The sequence below is a fragment of the Bidens hawaiensis genome, unplaced genomic scaffold (assembly GCF_021521415.1).
Source record: "Bidens hawaiensis isolate Kalapana, Puna unplaced genomic scaffold, B.hawaiensis_p1.1 tig00016463_1, whole genome shotgun sequence".
Taxonomy (NCBI): domain Eukaryota; kingdom Viridiplantae; phylum Streptophyta; class Magnoliopsida; order Asterales; family Asteraceae; genus Bidens; species Bidens hawaiensis.
The window spans coordinates 206,202-227,956 of record NW_027492511.1 but is presented as its reverse complement, the minus strand read 5'-3'; the positions used below and the strand labels follow the sequence as shown (position 1 = coordinate 227,956).

The window sequence follows — 21,755 nt, the reverse complement described above, 5'->3', positions numbered from 1 at the left end:
ACTTGGACGGTGAAGGGCATACTGGAATGAAGAATTACTTACAAACCTTTTATTTCAACTTTTAAAAGTTATAATTAATTTTGATTTTGGGAACTTGAAATTCATCTATTTACGTTTTCCGCTAAATTATACTCTGTAATGCTATTTTAATGCGAAGAATTGTTTTTAAGTTTATTTAATTTATCAAGTGTTTTGTATGATTACCAACTGTGGGGTTTCCCGGGGTTCGGGGCCTTACACCCATTCAAAGGGTTGCAAGCTCAGCCATGGAGCTTACAAGATGGAGAAATTACAAGAGAATAGATGGTGCCTATGATGGGTTTTGAAGCTTAGATGATCACTAGCACAAATGGAGATTTAAAAGGGAGGATTTGGGTTTTGCTCTCCCCTCTCTCTCCCTTCTTCCTGTCGCCCAAATGAACACACACACACACACTCTATTTTTCTTTTTTGTTGGACTAATCTTAATAAGTGGTCACTCTTGACTAAGTCAAACACAGCCCACTATATTTTATAATAATGCCCAAGTTAAATTTAAGCTTGTAAAATGTTATTTTTACACAAGACAATTATATCACTATCATTATTATTTTAAAGATTTCTAAAATTTATAATCTTACTTAAACGGGGGTTTAGGATGTTACATTTGAAAAGGTGAAAAGGCTAATGGTCTGTTTGGTATGAGGTAATAGAATAGACGGCGGAATGGAATGAACGTGGTAATGGAATGGACCAAGGAATAAAATAGGTTATTACCATTCTAATGAGATGTTTGGTTACCATATGAAAATGAAATGTATGATCACTTTGCGTTATTTGGTAGGTAGGAAAGAAAGAAAAATTAAAATTAAAATGGTAGTGAGTGACGGTGGTGGTGGGAGGTAAGTGGTGGTCGTGGTATTGGTGGGCTGTGATGGTGGTTGGTGGTGGCAGTGGTGGTGGGCGACGGGAGATAATGGTGGTTGGAGGTGGGTGGTGGTATTGGGAGTGGGTGGTGGCGGTAACGGTGGATGTGGTGGTAGCAGTAGCGGTGGTGGGCAGCGGGTGTTGATGTTGAGGGGTGGGGGAGACGGTTGATGGTGGTGGCGAGCGGTCGACGGTGGTGGGTGGCTGGCACTGGGTGGTGGCGGTAACGGTGGCGGTGGATGGCAATGGTGGTTAGTGGTGGCAGCGGTGGTGGTGGTGGTGGTGGGAGGGTGGTGGAGGTGATCTAGGATGAAAGAGGGAATTGAATGAAAAAAAACATGGGGTATGGATGGAATGAAATTGAAGTATTTTAGAGGGAATGGAATGGACTAAGTAATGAGTCATTTCATTCCTTTGGTCAACTAAATACACTTTTCTCCATTCTCTCGTAGTAGGTTATTCCATTCCGCCCTTCATTTCTGTATACCAGACGCTACCTAAAAATATCTTTTTACAATTAACAAAAGAACTCTAGCGTTGTTAATAAGACGGAATTAGTTTCAACAAAAATGAAAGATCAATAACCGTAAAATTTAAATTAGCTGTTCAAGAAATTAGAAATTTTAGTGGATGCTTTGACAATATTGACCGAATAAGATATAAAAGATTTGTTAGTAAGAAATAGACAAAGGACCATTGTACTGAAGGACCCTATATATGGAATTGGATATGTATCTAACATAATATAATAAGAAGGTCAAAATAGAAAAGTAAGAATTTGCAAAACATAACATGGTACTGGGTCCAACTCTAGTCAAGGTATTAACCCAATTAAAAAAACGAGGACGCTAAAACATCATCATCTAAGTGGGTAAATGGTTTATAGGAGAGAGAAAATATTTTTTTGTGTTTACAGGTTATTCGTCATTTAAAATAACGGATCTAGAAAGCTGTTATGAAGCTGTCAGATCTATTTGGTGACATGGAAGTTTTGTTTGAGATCCGTTATTTGAAATGGCGGAAGCCACAAAGACAAGGTGTAATCCTTCATTTGAAGTAACTTATCCCAAATAAAAAAAGAAGATGTAATCATATCTGAAACGTACGTACTGACGAGTATTTATTCAAGATATGTCATTTCAAATGATAGATTTATAGGTTCCACCATTTCAAATGGTGAATCTCAGACAAAACCTTCAAATCATCAGGAAAGATCTGACAACACCAAATACCTTTTGATGTCCATCATTTCACCTACAAATTAACGCAATAAAAAATCCATAGAATCGATTGATCAATTAACAATTAGGGTATGTTTGGTTGGAGGTAATGGAATGAAGGAGGAATGGAATGAGAGAAGGAATGGAATGTATCATTACCATTCATTTTCCTTGTTTGGTTAACATATGAGAATGAAATCAATTATTAATTTTTATTGTTTGGTATCTAAAAAAATTGTCGAAATGAAATAGAAATAATAAAAACACTTCTATCTCAAAAAAGTGAATACTTTTTAAACCCAAAAAAAAAAAAAAACCCTACAATGGCGACGGTGGTAGCTTCGACGACGAAAATGGTGGTGGCGGTGGCGATGGTGGTGGCAGTGGTGGTGGTGTCGGCGGAGTTGGTGGTGGTGCCGATGGTAGTGGTGGTGGTGGTGGTTGTTAGGTGATGGTGTTGTTGAGAGAGTAGGGTGAAGGAGGAATGGAATGCCAAAAAAGAAGGGGGGTGGGAAGGAATGGATTTGATGGATGTGATTCCATGTATAATGGATGATTCAATTCATTGAGCAACCAAACACCACTTTTTTCATTCATACGTAATGAATCATTCCATTTCTACTGTCATTCTTACGTACCAAACGCTACCTTAGTTATGGAATTACAGTAGTAAATCGTTTCACAGCCTTAATTTATTTTTAAAAAATAAATATGAAGGATAATCTAATAAAGGATCACCATTGGAATATGTTATTTAATTTTAGGAACTCGCACCTAACATTGACCCAATAGAGGGCCATCCATATTTTTTATAAAGGATAATTATCTGATGAAATTAAAAAGAATATTATAGACAGTGAAATAGAATTTTCAAAAGACTGAACTTGAGAGAAAGGTCAAGGAAAAAGTTGGAATATATATTGAATAGTTGGTACTGGGTCCAAATCGATTTGCATGCACGTTAACACGTACAGTAAACAAAACGAGTTTGTTTCTATTCTAGGACGATTTAGACGACCAAGTACCAACCCACCAGCAGCCACCTTTTTAACAAGCTGCTATAAATATCGTATGCAACCCATCTCTTCAAGAACATACTAAATAAAACACATAACTAATTACTAAGCACGTCTTAATTATTAAGTTTCATCAAATACGTACATATGAAGGCCGACATGAACATTCATGTTCTTGTTTTGGGGCTCTTTGTGCTTCTTGGTAATTTGTGGCAATCACAAGCAGCGCTGGTTCGATACAACTTTGTGGTATGGTTTCAATTCTGTAATAATTAGTACTCGTATTAAGAAATTTGAATGTATTTCTTGAGTTCGATCAATATATACATGTCCTTTCTTTTTGCAGATTCAAGAAACCAAGTACACAAGGCTATGCAGCAGCAAGAACATCTTGACAGTTAATGGGCAGTACCCTGGTCCAACAATCTCTGCTCGAAGAGGAGACACCGTTATTGTGGATGTTATCAACAAAGCATCCCAGAATATAACAATTCACTGGTAAATAATATATGTTTATGACCTCAGTTACTATATATGTTATAAAGGGTGGTCTCCTTTGAAATGATTCGTTAATAGCATGATAAGTGGTGCAATTGTAGGCACGGAGTGAAACTACCGCGATATCCATGGTCGGACGGGCCTGAGTTTATCACTCAATGCCCAATCCAACCTGGCACTCGATTCAGCCAGAAGGTTATCCTCTCCGATGAGGAAGGCACATTATGGTGGCATGCACACAGCGACTGGTCTCGAGCCACCGTGCATGGTTTACTAGTCGTCTCTCCCAAGATTGGAACAAGTTTTCCATTTCCAAAACCTCATGCCGAGGTTCCGGTCATCTTAGGTCTTTAATTAACCAGCTTTCCCTGCTAATTTCCACATCATGAATAACTTCATAAACTTTGTTCTAATTATATATATTCAAAACAATTCAGGTGACTGGTGGAAGAATGATATACAGACGGTTATGGAAGACTTCATGCGTAATGGAGGTGATCCAGCTCCCTCTGATGCTCTAACAATTAATGGTCAGCCCGGTGATTTCTACAATTGCTCTCGTCCAGGTAGATATATATCGACTAAACATGTTATATATAGTTAACTAAAAATATATATACTAACGGATCCTATATAATGTCTCCAGAAACAACAAAAGTAAATGTGGACAAAGGAAAGACTTACCTGCTTCGAATGGTAAACGCGGCCATGAACAACATCATGTTCTTTGCAATTGCGGACCACCAGCTCACCGTCGTAGGAACTGATGGTGCCTACACAAAGCCACTGAAAGCCAGCTATGTGGCAATATCACCCGGACAAACCATAGACGTCTTGCTAGTAGCAAACCAGCCTCGCAATCGCTACTATATGGCCGCAAAGTTCTATAACAGCAATCCTCGCAGTGTCTTTGATAACACCACCACCACAGCCATCATCGAGTACAATGGAAAATACACCCCCTCACCCTCACCTATTTTCCCTCTTCTTCCTGCTTTTAATAACCGAAATGCATCTGCTAACTTCACTAGCAGTTTACGAAGTTTGGCAAGCAGGGATCATCCGATCGACGTGCCAATGAAAATTACAAGGAAGTTACTATACACACTCTCTATTAACGCATTGCCTTGTGCTAGTAACACTACGTGTTTGGGACCGAGGGGTAACAGGTTTGCCGCAAGCATAAACAATATTACATTTGACGTTCCAAGGACTTCCATTCTTGGAGCTTACTACCGCGGAGTGAATGGTGTTTATGGTGACGACTTTCCTGATAACCCCCCTTTCGTCTTCAACTACACACAAGATAATCTGAATATCTCGCTACAAACTCCGACGAATGGGACTGAGGTTAAAGTCCTGAAATATAATGACGCGGTGGAGCTTGTTTTCCAAGGAACAAACGTGGTTTCAGGGGTAGATCATCCCATGCATTTGCATGGATACAGTTTCTATGTTGTGGGATCCGGATTTGGAAATTTCGATCGACAACGGGATCCTCTGAACTATAATCTTGTTGACCCTCCACTTCAACAGACTATTGCGGTTCCTCAAAATGGTTGGACAGCCATCAGATTTAGAGCAAATAACCCTGGTAATTAAGCCCATTTCCATGCACGTAATTAATCTCTACATTTGTTAATATTTTAATTATCTAATATATACACTTCATTTTCCAGGAGTATGGTTTATGCATTGTCACTTCGAGCGCCATGTAAGTTGGGGGATGGAGATGATATTCATTGTAAGAAATGGAAAAGGGGTAGACGAAAGAATCTTGCCTCCGCCATCAGATATGCCAAAGTGTTAAAAGAGGATCTATTCATCATATTTATTTGTCATAAGTAATTCTATTTATGCCTAAAACCTTTCTGTATTTTCTCTAATTTCTTTTATTGTTTTTTAGACTCTTATGTCATTGGTTTAATTCCTTTATTTCCTTTTTGAAAGCTGTAAGTTGGCTGTTTAAATGTAACCTGTTGTTGTGTGTACCTACAATAAACATGAATAAAGAAAGCTACTAATTAGTTTCCTCAAAGTTTTAGATTCGTATATAGTTGTAATGGATGACTTTGGTGTGCGTATGTATTACCACTTTAATTTTATTTCCTCTACCTTTACTATACTAGCTAGCAAGCAATGTGGAGCCGGGTTTGTCGGTTCGAGAATACCCAAAACGAGATTTAAACGAGTGTTCGGGTTTGTCGGTTCAAGACTTGATAATTGACCAAGCTCACAGTTAACTTCCCAAGATAATAAATGTTATGAGATAACTCAATAAAATCAAAATAGACTTAACCAAGTATGTAGTTCTATTGTGAAGAACCTTAACGTTCGTTAAGCGAGTATACGACCTTATCGGTTCGAACTTGTTATAAGATCAAGTTGGTTACCGACATGCCAAGTATGAGAAACTAACTAAAATTGATTTAAAATATAATATTGAAGAAAAATATGAGTTTTGGTGGCTAAAAACACACTTGTGTGTCTTAAGCGAGTGAACTCGGTTTAGTTGGGTTTTTGGTTCGGTCCTTGACTCGGAATAAGACCGAGGATGGCTACCACATACCCAATTAACATGGAACTTGTAAAATAACTTATAAATAATAATATTCAAGTTTTACATTCAAAAAGTTAACAATAAAGCTTTTAAACAAAAGTTCGGTTTTTGGTTCGGTCCTTGACTCGGAATAAGACCGAGGATGGATACCACATACCCAATTACCATGGAACTTGTAAAATAACTTATAAATAATAATCCTCAAGTTTTACATTCAAAAAGTTAACAATAATGTTTTTAAACAAAAATTCGGTTTTTGGTTCGTTTCTCAACTCGGGATGAAACCGAGGCTAGTCACCACATACCCAATACCATGGAGCTTGACAAATATGAACAATAAACTAAAATATGTAGAAGTTAAGCAAGTATAACAAGTTATATGGTTAGATTTGTTAAATATATAAAAAAGGACTACAAAGTCATCCATGTAACCTTGCCTTACTAGCCCGACACTTCAACCGGCCGAGACCGGAGAAATGAAAGACCGAAGGTAAACAAGGAGTGTGTATTATATATATGTTGTAACATCAAGCTTTAAGTATTGAGAAGTTAATTAAAATGAAAGATTAGCTTATGAAGAACAACCTTAGAATTCAAGAATTTGAGAGAGAAATGAAGAAATGAGCAAGCACAAATGAAGAAGATGGGTGTGTATATATATGGTAAGTTGAATGGGTCTTTCATAAAGGGTGTTTCATGAAAATGGGTTGGTTATAGACCCAAGAAAGCACAAACTACAAATGGGTCATTCAAGTCTTCATTTTGGTAGTTTTAGTCCCTGGAGTTTTGTCAGCATAAACAACTTTTACATGATTCTTAACAAAAAGAAATCTATCCAGACGAAGTTGTGAAAACATAAACAACTTATAAAGCTGTTCGGCTACCAGCAAAGAAAAAGCTTTCTTAATTAATAATTTTTCTATATTGTACACATACAAACCATTGAACCAAAACACTTATTTGCTACTAGTAGAGATCAAAGGCCACTTAATTTATTATACGCATCAAACCCAGATTAACACTTACATGATACACATACAAACTCAAACAACATAGATACTTCGCACGGGTATGATGTTCTAAGCACAAGGTGGCATGTCCGGAGGCGGTGGCAAAATTGATTCCATTGCCGTGAAACCATTCTTTGTAATGAATGCCATCTCCATTCCCCAGCTTAAATGACGTTCTAGATGGCAATGCATAAACCATACACCTGTAAGAGAAAAAGGTAATGGTTACGTTTTATCTAAATAAACTTAAGTTCATAATCTAGTGTTTAGGTTTTTAGTTTTGTTAGTGATCAGTTTTAGGAAACCATGCATTAGATCACATATTCACATTGAAGTTCCCATTTATATGGTATGCTAATTTGTATACACATTCAATATATATAGGACTCAAAGTGATAATGTTGCATGAATGAGAAAGTATGGTTACTTCGCAAAACTGATATCGCTATCCTTCTTACAAAAATATGAAAAAGTATACACGGCAAAATAAGTTACTAGGGACAAAATGTTTCAAATATGATAAGATGGAGAGGTTAGGTTATTTAGTGTGTGATTAGTGCTCATGTATGCATTGTAACTGTTTCTGAAACTAAATCTCACCAGGGTTATTAGCCTTGAATCTAATGGCTGTCCAACCATTCTTTGGTACTACAACGGTCTGTTGAAGAGGAGGATCCACAAGATTATAATTCAAAGGGTCCTTTCTTCTGTTAAAGTTACCAAATCCCCATCCAACAACATAGAAACTATGTCCGTGCAAATGCATAGGATGATCGATGCCAGCAACGAGATTTGTTCCTTGAAACACCAGCTCCACTGTGTCATTGTACTCAAGTACTTTAATCTCTGAGGCATTCAACGGTGTCTCCAATGAAGTACTAATATTATTCGCGGTGAAATTAAAAAACAAAGGTGGGAAATTTGGGAATGCATCTCCATACACACCAGTGATTCTTCTATAATAAGCATCAAGTATGGAAATTTTGGGAGAATCAAAGGATGTGTTGTTTACACTTGCAGCAAACCTTAATCCCCTAGGTCCTAAACACGGATTATTATAGCATGGTAAAGTGTTAATTGAGATTGTAAACAAAAAGTTTCTTGTGATCTTCAATGGAACATCAATAGGATGAGCATAAGTAGCTAAACTCCCAAGGCTTCCGGTGAAATTAACCGACGCTTTTGTGTCATTGACTTTCAGAAGATGTGGCAAAACCGGAGGCAAAGATGAAGTATTGCAGCCTTTGTATTCAATGAGGGCGGTGGTGGTGGTGTTATCGAAACTAAGTAGTGGTTGACTATTATATGGTTTGGCCGCCATGTAATATCGACCTATGGGTTGGTCAGCTTTGAAAAGAAGATCAATGGTTTGGCCAGGGGAGATCACAACATAGTCAGTTTTGAGTGGCTTTGTGTATGCACCATCGGCTCCTACAACCGTTACTTGATGGCCTTCGATCACCCAGAACATCAAAAGATTCATTGCAGCATTGACCATCCGAAGCATATAAGTCTTTCCATGTTCCACAAAGAATTTTGTTGTTTCTGAAAAGATAAACTAGATTTATTTAATGAGCCCAATATTTCAAAAGACTTATGGAAACGATTCGGTTTTAAAAGATCAATATTTCATTTTAGAAGCCCAAACTTGAGTCTAATGATAGCATTAATAATAAAAACAAAGAAAAAACCAACCTGAACTAGAACAAGGGTAAAGATCACCAGGTTGGCCATTAATGGTTAAAGCATCAGAAGTATTAGGATCCCCTCCTGTTTTCAAAAAGTCCAGTAACACAGCCTCAACATCTTGACGCCACCATTCAGCTGCAATTAGACCAAGTTCAATAACTAGGATTACATATAATTAAACTACTAATAATAATATCAAGGGTACGAATGAAAAATTAACCTAGAATAACGGGATACTCGGCGTAGGGTTTAGGGAAAGGGTAAGGTCTTCCTATCTTTGGCCGTATGACGATCAAACCATGTACGGTGGCACGAGACCAATCGCTATGGGCATGCCACCATAATGTACCTTCTTCATCGGAGAGAATGATTTTCTGGCTAAAATTGGCACCGGGTTGAATTGGGCATTGTGTGATGAAATTAGGTCCATCTGACCATGGATTCCTTGGCTGCTTCACTCCATGCCTATAATTACAACATCTTTTGTTAATTTTTGTGTCACCTAATAAGAGCTTCCAAAAGTCCTTAGAAAATAAGTAACGTTCGAATAGAGATATATCATCTCTCTATTTGCAACATGCCTAAAGTAAAATAAAAAATTAGTTTACAACTTCGTTTTTATTATATCCAACTGTTATATGAATTTAGTACTTCTGCTAAATTGTTTCAAGTCATGCCATCGAATTTAAATGATGAGCGTTAATTTGCTTCATTTTTTATTTTCTCTAAACAGCTTTTTTGGTATTTGTGTTTCCAAAAGTCTATTGGTTTATTTTGCTTTTAGAGCATTCTTAGCCTGTACTCTAAAAATATGTGTGAGAGATTTGTAAATGATATGGTATGGTTATGAGTGGTTGCGAGTAGAAGAGAGAGAAAATGTTATGGGGGAAAGTTAAATTTGAGGTTTCACTATAATTTTTTAATATTTTCTAAAAGTTGTTGTAAGTGGAGGAAAGAGAAAAGATAATAATAAAGGTATAAAAAGTATTATTTAATTGAACAGGAGAGAGAAAATACAGTAATTTTTAATGTAATTATATAATATATATGAATGTATGGTAAGAAATAGACTGGGAATGCTTTATGGCCTTATATTTGTGTGTGCGGAGGGGAGGTTTGCATTTCTTTATCATCACACGCCACAATTTGTATCATCACACGCCACAATTTGTGATATCAAGAGATCAAGCCATCAAGGTAAGGTGAGCATAAGATTTTTTTTTCTTTTTGGCGTGGAAAATTAATTTTAATGTCCACAAATACTATTTTACAAATACTGTAAAAAATATGTAGGCTACTAAAATACTTCGTAAGCCATCATGACATAATATCATTTAGTATATAAATATAAAGTAACTAACTTTTCTCTCTCATATTACGTGGTTGTTTTATATTTTTTTCTAATATTTATATATTTTTCTAGATTTTAAGTTTATTTATTGTAAGCAGTTAATAATAGACTTAGGGTTTGATGATAAAAGGATTTCACAAATAAATGCGATGTTATAACCAGTTTAAAAGCTATCTGAGTTTGGTGAGATTTGTGACCGCTGATATTTTTTTTACTATAAAATTATTTTTTAATTATAAATACTATTAAAAAACGGATATTAATTTTTAGTATGGAAAGCACAGCTTACTTGAAAAATAAATAAAAAAAATAAAGATCTAGCTACCAGAAGGTAAACACAACTACACTTCAAAATTCGGGCAGTGAATTAACGATCTTGAATCCAAAGTAGCGAAGGAAATAACCATTTCGCATAGGAAAATCACAAAAATTAACCATTTAATCATTGACTAAAAACAAAAATAAACATAGGAAATCTTTGGCACTTGGGGAAAAACAAAAGTTTCAAATTAAGGTAACACATAGGGGAACAGTCTAAGATATAGCCATATAGGGGCTTTCTCGAGTAAGTGAACCACTTATGTGCTGACACGTGCTAAGAGGAAATATCTATATAGACGCAATCATTGAAGAAACATCTAGTCCCTAAACGTTTTTCCTGAAAATATTGGGATCATAAAACAGTCTAGAATCAGAAAAAATAAATAAATGTTTGAGCCCTAGTTGTTTCCTTCTGCTTAGATGCCTCATACGCTACCTCCAAGTTTCCGTACATATTTAAAAGTTTTAGTACTTTTTTTTTTTGACGTCTCCATACTTTTTAGACATTTGCGTATGTATTTAGACGTTTCCGTACATCTAATCGCATTTATTCATTTCAGAAAGAATAATTAAAATAAATAAATTAACTTATATGTTCTATCTGGTCTAAAGTTATTGTATTTTGAAGTAATATATTAAACTTCAATCTCAAATAACTTATTTACAATATCAAATAAAAACTACTTGATGCGTTTTAGACTTCTCATTTCGTGTATTATGATGGTGAAAGGTCGAAATATAAATATCTTACTAAAAAGCCATTTGTGTCGCAAAAATAGGCAACCATTATTTATATGTTGGAACTAATTCATTCTTTATATGTTGGCGTTTCATTCGGATGTGAACTCTTACCAAAATAGAAAAAGGAACAAAAAACACAATCATTATACATGCATGTTCAGTGTATATTGAAAATGCATAATTACAAATCAAAGGCTTAACCATAACGTCTTATGGTCTTGATATATGTAATAAAAAGGAAATCAACGGCGACACTTAGCACACGTCCATTAATTGTTATTACTTTTTTTTAACAACGAGGCTAAACTTCTGAAAAACTTGAAGGGTCATTGTATTAAGACCAACCGCAATAGATTCCCACAAACGCTGTTGTATTGAGCATTCTGTCCGTGTATGTTTCTGACGGATATGGCAAGGAGACAATTGGATGCATAGGTGGGATTAGGTATAAGTTTTTTTTTCTTCCTTTTTCTGAAAGGGATTATTCTATAGAATAATAATCAAGTTTTGAAATTGTTCCAATCAGGTCACTTATAAAATATTTTGTTCCAATCAGGTTACTAAAGTTTACTTTGTGTTCCAATTCTAAATATTTTACCTGGATAGCAGGTTATGTAGGTTATTTTTTTATAAATAGTTTGAAATTACAAAATATTTTTTTTTAAATTGATAAAAATAGTAAAAATTGAGAAAATAATTTAAATTTGCAAAAATAAATAAATAATAAAGTAGTTCACCATTTTTTAAGTTACGTTTTTTTATAAGAAACCACCATTTTTTTAGAAAATTTTCAAAAATATAGTTAGGTGATATTAAATATTTAATAATAGAATTATTAATTGCTTCCATACAAAAAAAACTAGGAAAATTTTCATGATATTGTGATCTTTTGCAATTTTTCAGATTTTTTTTTATTTTTCACAGTTTAAAAATTATTTTTCTTAATTTTTATTAATTTTTTCAATTTTTAAAAAAATATTATTCAATGTCAAACTATTAAAAATAAAAAAAAAACCTAGATAATCTACTATCTAGGTAAAATATCTAGGATTAGAACACAAAAGAATCTTTAGTGACCTGATTGGAACAAAATATTTTATAAGTGATCTAATTGAAATAATTTCAAAACTTAGTTACTGCTCTATAGAGTAACAGTAGCCCCTTTTCTAAACTATGCGTTAGGTTAAATATTCTTAATAATTTGAAAAACTTGTAATGTATTAAGAAATGAATGTGTTAAAAAGGTATAAATTTAAGAATTTTATTGAGCTTATGGATTTTTATAGTTTAAATAAATTATAAACTCATTAAAGTCTTGTATAAATATTTGTAAGTAATAAGTGTATGTATGTCTAGCGACTCATGGCCAATTGGGTTAGTGATATAGGGTATGACCTCTCACAAGTGTAGTGGTAGGTTTAAATTTTTGCAAATACAAGGTATGATGGAATCATGGTGTTAAAAAATTTGTTTTTAAAAAAATATGCATGCCTAACATTAATAAATATAAACCTTTATTTCAACACGAATTAAATATTTATAATTCTTAGTTATACCGAAGGCTAAAACTTAACAAGAAATAATCTAATCGATCTTTATGGTGCTTGATCGATGTCTTAATTGCAAATCAAATATATTAGCTGTCTCATATAAGTTAAGCTTAAGGGCTAAAATGATTAATGGCTAAGAAAGACGGAATTCTTGGTAATTTTACGTTTTTTTCTTTTAAATATGTCGTTCAGTCTTTTATTTTAAAAAATATAAGTGCATATGAAATATACCAGTGAATGGTGATGTGAAGGTTGCCTCGGTTTTTGACATTAACAACTAGTGTATCTCCTCTACGAGCGTAAATGGTTGACCCGGAAATTCTCCATTAACAGTTAAAATCGTCTTGTTTTTGCATAGCCTTGTGAAGTTAGATTCTTTAACCTACAACCAATAAATTATAGCAAGCCACAGTTAACCACCTTTTATCATTCTCTATCAAAGGACAAATAGCCTAATGATATTAAAGTATTGAAAATATTAAAGTGTTGAATCGCTTGGTAAAAGTTCAAATCACCGTTATAAGCAAATTATATAAATTTAACTTTATATTCTCATGCTCATCTAATAATGTTCATCTAATAAGGTGTAATTTTTTTTATGAAATAGTGAGTTTGGAAATCAAGTTTAAAAGAAAAAAGAATGTTTCCATCGTTCTTATGAAACAAGGTGTAACTTAATTTTACATGTTTTCTTTTATAGCAGGTTTGTACAAATGATGGTTTTTGAAACATTCCATAAAATTGGCGAGTTTGGAAATCAAGTTTCTTGTTTTATTCACAGTCGTTTATTTATTTATTAATTTATTGAACAACCAATGACCAATTGGTTTGTACAAATACGGCACTTCCAAGTTCAAACCATCATCCAACCCAAAAACTTAAACGGCCGTTTAAAATTAGGGATGGAAACCCTAACCTTCAAACGACTATTAATGCAATCTCAAACGATTGCTTGAAAACAGTGTATGATTAGATTGTCACTAACACCAGCCTAAAAACTCATTACTTCGTATTCGTACGTGGTTATGTGTTCTTGTTTCAAAAACTTGGGGTTTTTATTAACAATTTATTCAACACTTAAAAGCCCTAACTGTAGTTAACCCTCAGCAACTTTAAGGCATCTATTTATTTATTTATTTATTTATTTTTAGTAATATATATTATTACATTAACCTACTTGAAGGCCAAACGTATCATCTCGGAAAAGTTAGTACATTTTTTTCATTCACTTTTTATTTGTCCATACAAAATCATATCGATCTGTCCTCATCAAACAATGATGTTGACATGATTAGATTCTTCACCGTGTTATAATACAAAATCCATTAAATTTGGTTAATAGATTTGCAGAGGATAATTTGATGAACTCGTATTTCAGCTAGAAATTTTCAAAATGAATACTGTAGTAAGCAAATTAGAGACGGTTAATTTATCCCTTGTTTCATCACATTTAAAAAAAGTTAATATTTTATAAAAAGAAAATAATAATAAACAAAGAAAGGAGTTAGGGAAATTAAATATTCGGCCTGTAGATGAGAAAGTTCTTCAAAATTTATGCAGCATATATACTATATAGGTAAGTAAATAAGTAATCTCCTAAAAAGAATAAAGATGAATGAATATATAACCTCATAGTCATAGGTTTTTGGAATAAAATGGGCTGCTTGAGACTGGATGAGTACGAGAAACACAAGAAGCCCTAGCAAAACCATGGTCTTCTTGACGTTTGTATATTAAAGTGAATATATCACCTTACATAATCTCTAAGGCTTTATTTATAGTCGAGGAAGGGCATGTAATTATGCACCAATAAACCAAGCTGGTTATCAAATTGACTGCCAATGATTGATTGATTGGACATGTTTTAAACGTTATTCAAAAAGTTAAAAATAAAAGATATTAAAATCAATGTTGTAGTAATCACGAGTCGTTAATTGGGCAGCGTGATGACCGGGATTAATTGGAATTATTTAGGATTACTTGGTGATTGATTAATCAGGATCTAGTCAGAATTTTTACAACCATGACTATAACTCAATTAGACAGAAGAACACAAAATAAATTCTCGTTTTTTCCGTGTGTGTGTGTGTGTATATGGAGAATATCAAAAGAAAACTCATCTTTAGTGAAAAAACTTAAAAACTACTAAAAAATTATTTTTAATTAAAAATAAAAAAATATTTTTAAAATTCCGTTTTTGTCATTATTCTTATATTTTGTTACCATTCACTCGAAAAAAACAAAAAAATTAAAAAAAAAACGTTGTAATGCGCATACGTATTACTCTGTGATACCGTTGTATCAAACATGTGTATTACTATGTATTATTATGTTCAATAGTGTTTAATTGCATATATTCAATATTAATATATATTTGTGTATTGTATATATATTCGTATTAGTGTTGTATTATATGCAAAAATAATAATAAAATAAAAGTCGATGTAGTGCATATGTGCGTAAATGTTGTATTACACATACGTACTAATGTGTATTCGATGTGCGTATTAGTCTTATATTGCATATATACAATAGTGTGTATCAAATATGTGCAATAGTGTTGTAAACACTTTTACATATATGCAATGCACACTACACCGACGAGGTGACCGAGAAGTTTTTTTTTTTCTTATTTGGCAACAATAACAACATATAAGAATAATGAAAAAAGAAACTACAAAAAACTTAGATTAAAAATAATTCTTTAGGAGTTTTTAAGTTTTCTTTTTAAGAGAAGTTTTCATTTGATCCCACCCATATATATATATATGTATATATATATATATATATATACATATATATATATATATATATGGGTGGGATCTAGAGAGAGCTAGAGAATCAATAAAGAATTATTTTTCACTTTTTATAAAAAAATATTTTGTGATTTTTTTTTCTTTCCTCCTAATAAGATGATCTTGTTCCTAATTATAAAAACATCGATATAGTGCATATGCATATGTGCACATATGTGTATTGCATATATACAATAGTGGTTTATTACATATAATACAACACATTGCATTATACAATACACACTATTGAATATATGCAATTACAACACTAATAATTGTATGCAACACACTATCGCATATACGTAATACAACACTAATGCACATATGCACTATATCGATTTTTTTTATTTCTTTATATAATATAACACCATTGCACTAATAAAATACAAAAAATTGCATAGATATGCTATTCAACAATATTGCACCATTTCAAAATACACACTAGTGCACATATGCAATAAAAAAAAGTCAATGTATTGCATATGTGCACTACAATGAGTTTTTTTATATTTTTTTATTTTTTTTTTCTAGTGAAGAAAAACAACATATAAGAAGGATGAAAAAAAAAATTTAATCATATTTTTTTAATTAAATTAAAAATATTTCTTTATTTGTTCTTTGGTTCTCTCTTTAAAAAGGAATTATCTCTTGATCCTCTCCCTATATATATATATATAGGAAAATTTTCAAATAAGAACCACCTTGAGTTTTAAGAACTCGAAAGAACTCAATGTAACAATTTTTTTTTTTGAATTTTTTTTACACATGCGTAATATATGTAGGTTACATACACGTAAAAATGACATAATTTTTTACGCACCGAGTCGATTTTTTACATATGTGTAACTGGCGTAAAAAATGGTGTAACCATTTGTATCTTTATTCTCTCCCCTACTTTGATTTTTTAATCAGATTTAATCTCAACCACATATTTTAATCCATTTAATTAAATGTGTAGCCTAGAATGAAGTTATTAAGTTCTTAAAGCCCAACAAGGTTCTCAAAAGATCCCTTCCCTATATATATATATAAGGATTTATAGCCATACAAAAAAGCATCTTTAAAAAATTTATAAATAAATAAAAAAAATCATTACTCCAAATTTAATAAAAAAAACAAAAAAAGTAAAAACACAAAAATGCTTTCACCGTCTTCTTCGTTCTTTAAAAAAAACAACTTGAAAAAGACACAATGTTAAGTGAAAATGACCATTATGTCTTTTTGTTTAGCATTGTGTTTTGTGTTTATTTTCGTTATTGATTGTGTCTTTTTTCCTTGACATTGTGTCTTTTTTTCTTGATATTATGTTATATTACTCAATATTGTGTTATATTTTGTTCGGCATTGTGTTATATTTTGAGATTTATTGTGTCTTTTTTAGTTATAATTGTGTCTTTTGTTCATTTTCGTCATTGTGTCTTTTGTCTCTGCATTGTGTCTTTTCGGATGGTTTTTTTTGGAACGAGAATGACGAGGGAAGCATTTTTGGTTTTTAAACTTTTTTGTTTTTTATTTATATTTTGAGTTATGATTTTTTTACTAATTTTTTGGGATTTTTTTTTTGAAGGGTTTTTTGTGTGGCCACAAATCCTTTTCACACTTCTCATTTTTGTCTCCCTTTGTATTTTAATTTTTCATATATATATATATATATCATTAACCTAATAGGATTTTATAAATAAATAACTAAAAAGTAGTTTCATCCCGTCTGAACCAGTCATTGTTAAACCTTCAAACCAAGTTTTTCGTTTAAATATATAATATGCGTTTATATAATTTTATAGTATTAAAATTAACATTTTATTATTTAAAAATCAATACGTAACTTGTAATAACATTTAAATTGATTACGTTCTTATTACACTCATATAAAATTAATATAAATTATTATTCCTCGATCCCAAATCCGTTATAAGCCCATACTATCATGTTTTATTCGTTTATATCGTTAGAATATTTATTTTAGTTATGCCTTTAAAATTAGAATATATCATTGAAGCTTCTCGTGGAACTAACTAGACCGCTTTACCCGTTTTCTCATTACCGCCTTTATTTATTTTAAGGAGAGTAATCACATCCCTTTTTTCTTATTTTTTTGTTTTGGGGCCACTATGTGTACTAAGCTATTTACTATTATATAATTATATTCAAAACACAATTCCATAAATTACGTGGTTGTGATGTTGCTCGATTAATTGTTGAATGATATATGATTTATGTGTTTACTGTTTTTATGATTGGTTGGTATCTCATCCTCATCCTTTTTAGTATGATCATACGTCGTCCGAGTAGACATGCCCGAATCTAGTGACATGTTCAAAAAGACGCACTTATTGGTTGCGAACTTATCCAAGTAAACAAACCCGAATCTAGTAACATGTTGAAAAGACACATCTACTTGTTTGTGTTAATTAATGTTATTCACTAACGCAATTAATTGTTTTATTTTTCAATATTATTATTACACCAAACTGTGAATTACTCGCTCAACATGTGTTGTTGACATATTATTTTTACGCATATTACAGGTTGTTATTACAGATGATTTGAAGTGGAGAAGTTAAATTGGACTTTAGGATAATTAATAAAGATAGAACCCAATTGTTGTATTTTTATTTTAATTTGAACACTTTGTGTACTTTAATTATGAATGAATAAATTTAGATATCGACGCTTTATATTAGTATCTTTGAGATATCATACAAATATTGTCGCGCCCCAGAATGTTCTGCCGTTAGGTTCAGGTGTGACATAAAAGCCTATACTGTGTTTAGGGCATGTGTTATTATGGTAATGTGGTTTAGCTATAGATACAAGGTACTGAACGTGGACATAATAAACGTGTATGTGGTCTAGTTATAGATACAAGCTATTAACTGATAGAATAATATATGTGTAATATGGTCTACTTACGGATACTATGGTAAGGCGGTCCAGTTATGGATACTATGATAAGGTGGTCCAGTTATGGATACAAAAGGTAATGTGGTCCTGTTATAGATACGATGATAAGGTAGTCCAGTTATGGATAAAATGAATAGGTGGTCCAATTAAGGATACTAGGTGTGGTAGTTAATAAATACGTGCATGTATGTTGTACGATTGCATGGTATGGCAATTAATGAACGTATACACATACGTTGTGTGATTGCTTGGTCCAGCTATGGATACTAGGAAAATAAATAGCGTATATGAACGGTGTGCATGCTCTGATATGAATGAAGAAGACAAGGGTAAGAATGTAAACGAATACGAACGAAAGAAAGGTCGTGTAAATGTATATTCGGACACGAAAGAGACACGTGTTAATTGTTTTAAATTGATCATTTATGAAAATAAAGAAACGTTAGAACTCACTCAGCATTTAGCTGAATTTTAGTATACATGCGGGTATAGTTGATGACGCGGAGAGCTTAAAATGCGTACGAGGCTATCTATACTGAAGACTAGTTAGTGAATGAAGAGTTTATGTAAAAGTTTTAGTTTCCACTGCAAATTGTATGTGCTTCTGCTGTAACGAACTGAGTTTATGAGTAAAACCAACGTGAAAGTAGGGCTCCTGGGTCCGGAGTCTTACACCGGATCCATACATATATGAACAGAGGGTAGGCATACCCTACCACACCTAGCATCAATTCCCTGCTCATTGCGTCGTTCTATAAGGCGTTAGGGTTGACTATGTGCATATAATTAGTATGTCGGTCTAAAGGTTTATAAAAACGTTTTAGAGTTAACGTGTTCACTAGCATGTGTTGCTAAAGTATTTTATAAACTATTTTCCAAGTAATCAGTAAAGTAGGTTATAAGCAATAAAAGATAGTGATATTAGCTGTTAGACGATCTGATAGCTTAGATATTTTGAATATGTAAAATGGATGCAAATTAATGAATTTCCATTAATCTTTTGTAAGACTATATCGGGTGTTTAATTCCTGAGATTTTCAATGTAATAATATTTTAAAGAAAAAGACTTCCGTTACGCAACAATTTTGATATATTTATAAAACATGTAGCAACTATGCTCACACGCCTAGGCCCATGAAATCAGGTGTGACAGTAGGCTTAAGATTGGCCAATGATAGTTAATCTAAGTTACCGGTAAGGTAATTAATGTCATACCCCGACAAGCAAAATGCGGAAGCGTAAAACGGGAATGTAACAGACACCTCTGGTATCAACAACATTGTTTATAATGAAACATTACAAACTAATTTACATTATATTACATCCTTCTATCTCTGTCTACAGTCTAGGTGATACAAACAAAATTATATATTAACTGTCTCACTCCTTACTAATAACTTGCATCTATTCACTAAGCATCGAGCACCTTCCACGACAGGTAGCACGTCATCACATTATCCAACTTTGGTACCATACATGAAAAGCACGTTTATGGGTCAACTACTAGAGTTGATGAGTTTCACGCGTTTCAAGAAAACAGTTATGAGTAATCACAAGTAACACTTGTAATTATGATATAAGTATATATGTATGTAAATGATGTAATTATGCTAAGCTACCGTGAAGCCTTGACTGTTTGTGCTACGTGCATCCATTTCCCACGCCCAATCAACCACTATGGCTCCCCTTCCGCCCACAACATGCCCTGGTAGCTATGTCTAACACCACATAGCTTGTTTGTATAAGTATGGTCATGTGAAAACGGCGCTATGTGACACGACAACCAGACCGATTCCATTTGGGTTTGTCAAACCAATAGTACTATTCATAAGCCACCGGCTTAAAGTTAATCACTTTGTTAGTGGGGACTTTTGTGTGTTAGCACTTAGATAATTCACATCATTACACGTTTCAAATATGTATATGTAATGAAACATGCTTTTCACCCCAAAAGTTCGTAAAACTGTTTAAGGAGAGGGGTCATGAAACTCACTTTTTACTCAGTATTCAATAGCACGTTAGTTTGAGGTTTGTTTGACTTGTAATCACTGGTCTCTATAATCAATATTATAATAATATTAATATTTTAATATTATTATAATTTCAATACTAAACCGGGCTGTATATCTAATTTGGGTATAGTTGTTACGCCCAGAAAGTGTTAATAGGCTTAAATTGTGATGTTGTTCAATGTCTAATACTTAAAACCGAACTTGGCTTAGTTTCCCCGTTGTCCCAGCTGGGCCAAGTTGTTCGTTTATGTGTTCAGAAAACAATTATGGAAATGTAAGCTTGGGTAAATGTGTTGGTTGATAAAATGATTAAGTTATAAAGAAAGATCACATATTGGGGTTCTGGATTCGCTACGGGGCTCGTTTCCGTTTATTCAGTTTGATTTGAGAAAAAACGCGCATAATCTATCTAAATTGTCCAGGTTTCTCATAAAAAGTTCGTTTTTACTTAATTAATCCAAAAATATGATTTTTGATCACTCTTGGTGTTCTGATATTCCCACAGGTTCGTTAATCACGAACTCGTTGGTTTTTATTATAATTGAATTTGTGTAATCTTTAAATTAGTACAATTAATTATTTGTTAATCCTTAAATTATGAAAATTTAGCCACTTATCAATTAAAATATGTATATTTTTATAAAAATATTTCTGGAATTATTTACTGATTTATTAATTTATAAAAATTCATTTTATCTGCCATATTTAGCCCGAAAATCGTCTGTTTATACCAAACGATCTCCAAAAATTCCAAAAAAAATTATGAGTAATCAAAATATATCTCAAAACAACCTGGAAAAATCCCAAACTCTAACAATCTTGCCAAATATCATTTCCGAGCCAAAAATGACTATGAAAATTCAAATAAACGCGAATGCACAAAACCTACTTAGGTTTTTCCAAGTGCTCCCAAATTTCATATGTGATTAAAATATATCAAATCTGAGTTCCCCGAAAAATTTCATTATTTTTTAAGCATTTTAACTATTTTTCTCAAATAAATGCCCCAATTCGGTAATAAATTCGCCAAATATTCTCAGATGGTCAAAAAAATACCAAATTTGAACAGGGACTCAATGATATGGTCCCTGTTGTCTCTGAAAAATTTCATGACCTAAAAATATGGACATCATAATCGAATACTAAACAGCCCGTAATCGAGTGATTCGGTATTACCTTAGC

The 21,755-nt window shown here is 32.8% G+C and overlaps 1 protein-coding gene and 1 pseudogene across 1 annotated transcript in view; one reads left to right on the top strand and one right to left on the bottom strand.

Moving 5' to 3' along the window:
- Positions 1–3,289: 3,289 nt before the first annotated feature.
- LOC143551590 (laccase-2-like) overlaps positions 3,290–21,755 on the top strand; it is an 88,048-nt gene continuing 69,582 nt past the window's right edge. The window contains exons 1-6 of the mRNA XM_077041989.1: positions 3,290–3,391; positions 3,489–3,640; positions 3,742–3,986; positions 4,078–4,206; positions 4,287–5,234; positions 5,320–5,443. Coding sequence (XP_076898104.1) covers positions 3,290–3,391; positions 3,489–3,640; positions 3,742–3,986; positions 4,078–4,206; positions 4,287–5,234; positions 5,320–5,443 — 1,700 coding nt within the window. The remainder of the gene's footprint in view (positions 3,392–3,488; positions 3,641–3,741; positions 3,987–4,077; positions 4,207–4,286; positions 5,235–5,319; positions 5,444–21,755) is intronic.
- Positions 7,280–14,582, bottom strand: LOC143551594 (laccase-15-like; annotated as a pseudogene).